This window comes from Galeopterus variegatus, unplaced genomic scaffold (assembly GCF_000696425.1).
Source record: "Galeopterus variegatus unplaced genomic scaffold, G_variegatus-3.0.2 Scaffold2039, whole genome shotgun sequence".
Lineage (NCBI taxonomy): Eukaryota > Metazoa > Chordata > Mammalia > Dermoptera > Cynocephalidae > Galeopterus > Galeopterus variegatus.
The window spans coordinates 8,634-9,367 of NW_007728150.1; the positions used below are offsets into that span (position 1 = coordinate 8,634).

The following is a 734-nucleotide window of genomic DNA, read 5'->3' on the forward strand; positions in this document are numbered from 1 at the left end:
AATTATTTCTGTGTGAATGTTGTTTCTCCAACAAGGATGCATTCTCTTCAAAGTCAGACCTATCTTTTATGTCCCCCCACAATGCTTAATATTGGTCTGGGCATGTAATTGATACGTAGTTAATTCTTATTCACTGAGTTATATTGTGTCTAGAAGTACTAACTCTTTTTTTCCCTTCCCTCATAGATTTTGATAAACCTGATTTCAAGAGAAGCATAGTGTGCCTAGAAGATCTGCAGGTCGGGACGGTTCTTACGGGCAAAGTCGAGAATGCCACTCTGTTTGGAATTTTTGTGGATATAGGAGTGGGGAAATCAGGGCTTATTCCCATACGAAATGTAACAGAAGCAAAACTTTCTAAAACGAAGAAGAGAAGGAGTCTTGGACTGGGCCCTGGAGAAAGAGTAGAAGTCCAAGTTCTCAACATTGACATCCCCCGATCTAGGATTACTCTAGACCTCATTCGGGTGTTGTGAGTGTCCTGCTGAAGGCCAAAACACTGATTTTATCTGCTCATTTCTACAGATTGACAAGGATAAGTCAGATGTTTATGAATTCTATATAGCAGAAGAGAAAGAATTGACTTAACATCAGAAGTATTTTCCAAACACTTTTCTTATTTTTTCTTCAGGATAAATAAAAAACTAACAACAGTTTGCTTTCTTTTCCCTTTAAAGAAAACAACTAGGGCCGGCCCGGTGGCGCACTGCTATAGTGCGCCGCTTGGGAAGCGC

At 40.1% G+C, this 734-nt stretch overlaps 1 protein-coding gene across 1 annotated transcript in view; it reads left to right on the forward strand.

Annotated features, from left to right (window-relative positions):
- The window catches only part of LOC103596530 (S1 RNA-binding domain-containing protein 1-like), a 4,341-nt gene extending 3,664 nt beyond the window's left edge, over nt 1–677 (forward strand). The window contains exon 3 of the mRNA XM_008580172.1: nt 187–677. Within this exon, the coding sequence (XP_008578394.1) occupies nt 187–476 (290 nt within the window). The 3' untranslated portion in view covers nt 477–677. The remainder of the gene's footprint in view (nt 1–186) is intronic.
- The last annotated feature ends 57 nt before the right edge of the window (nt 678–734 follow it).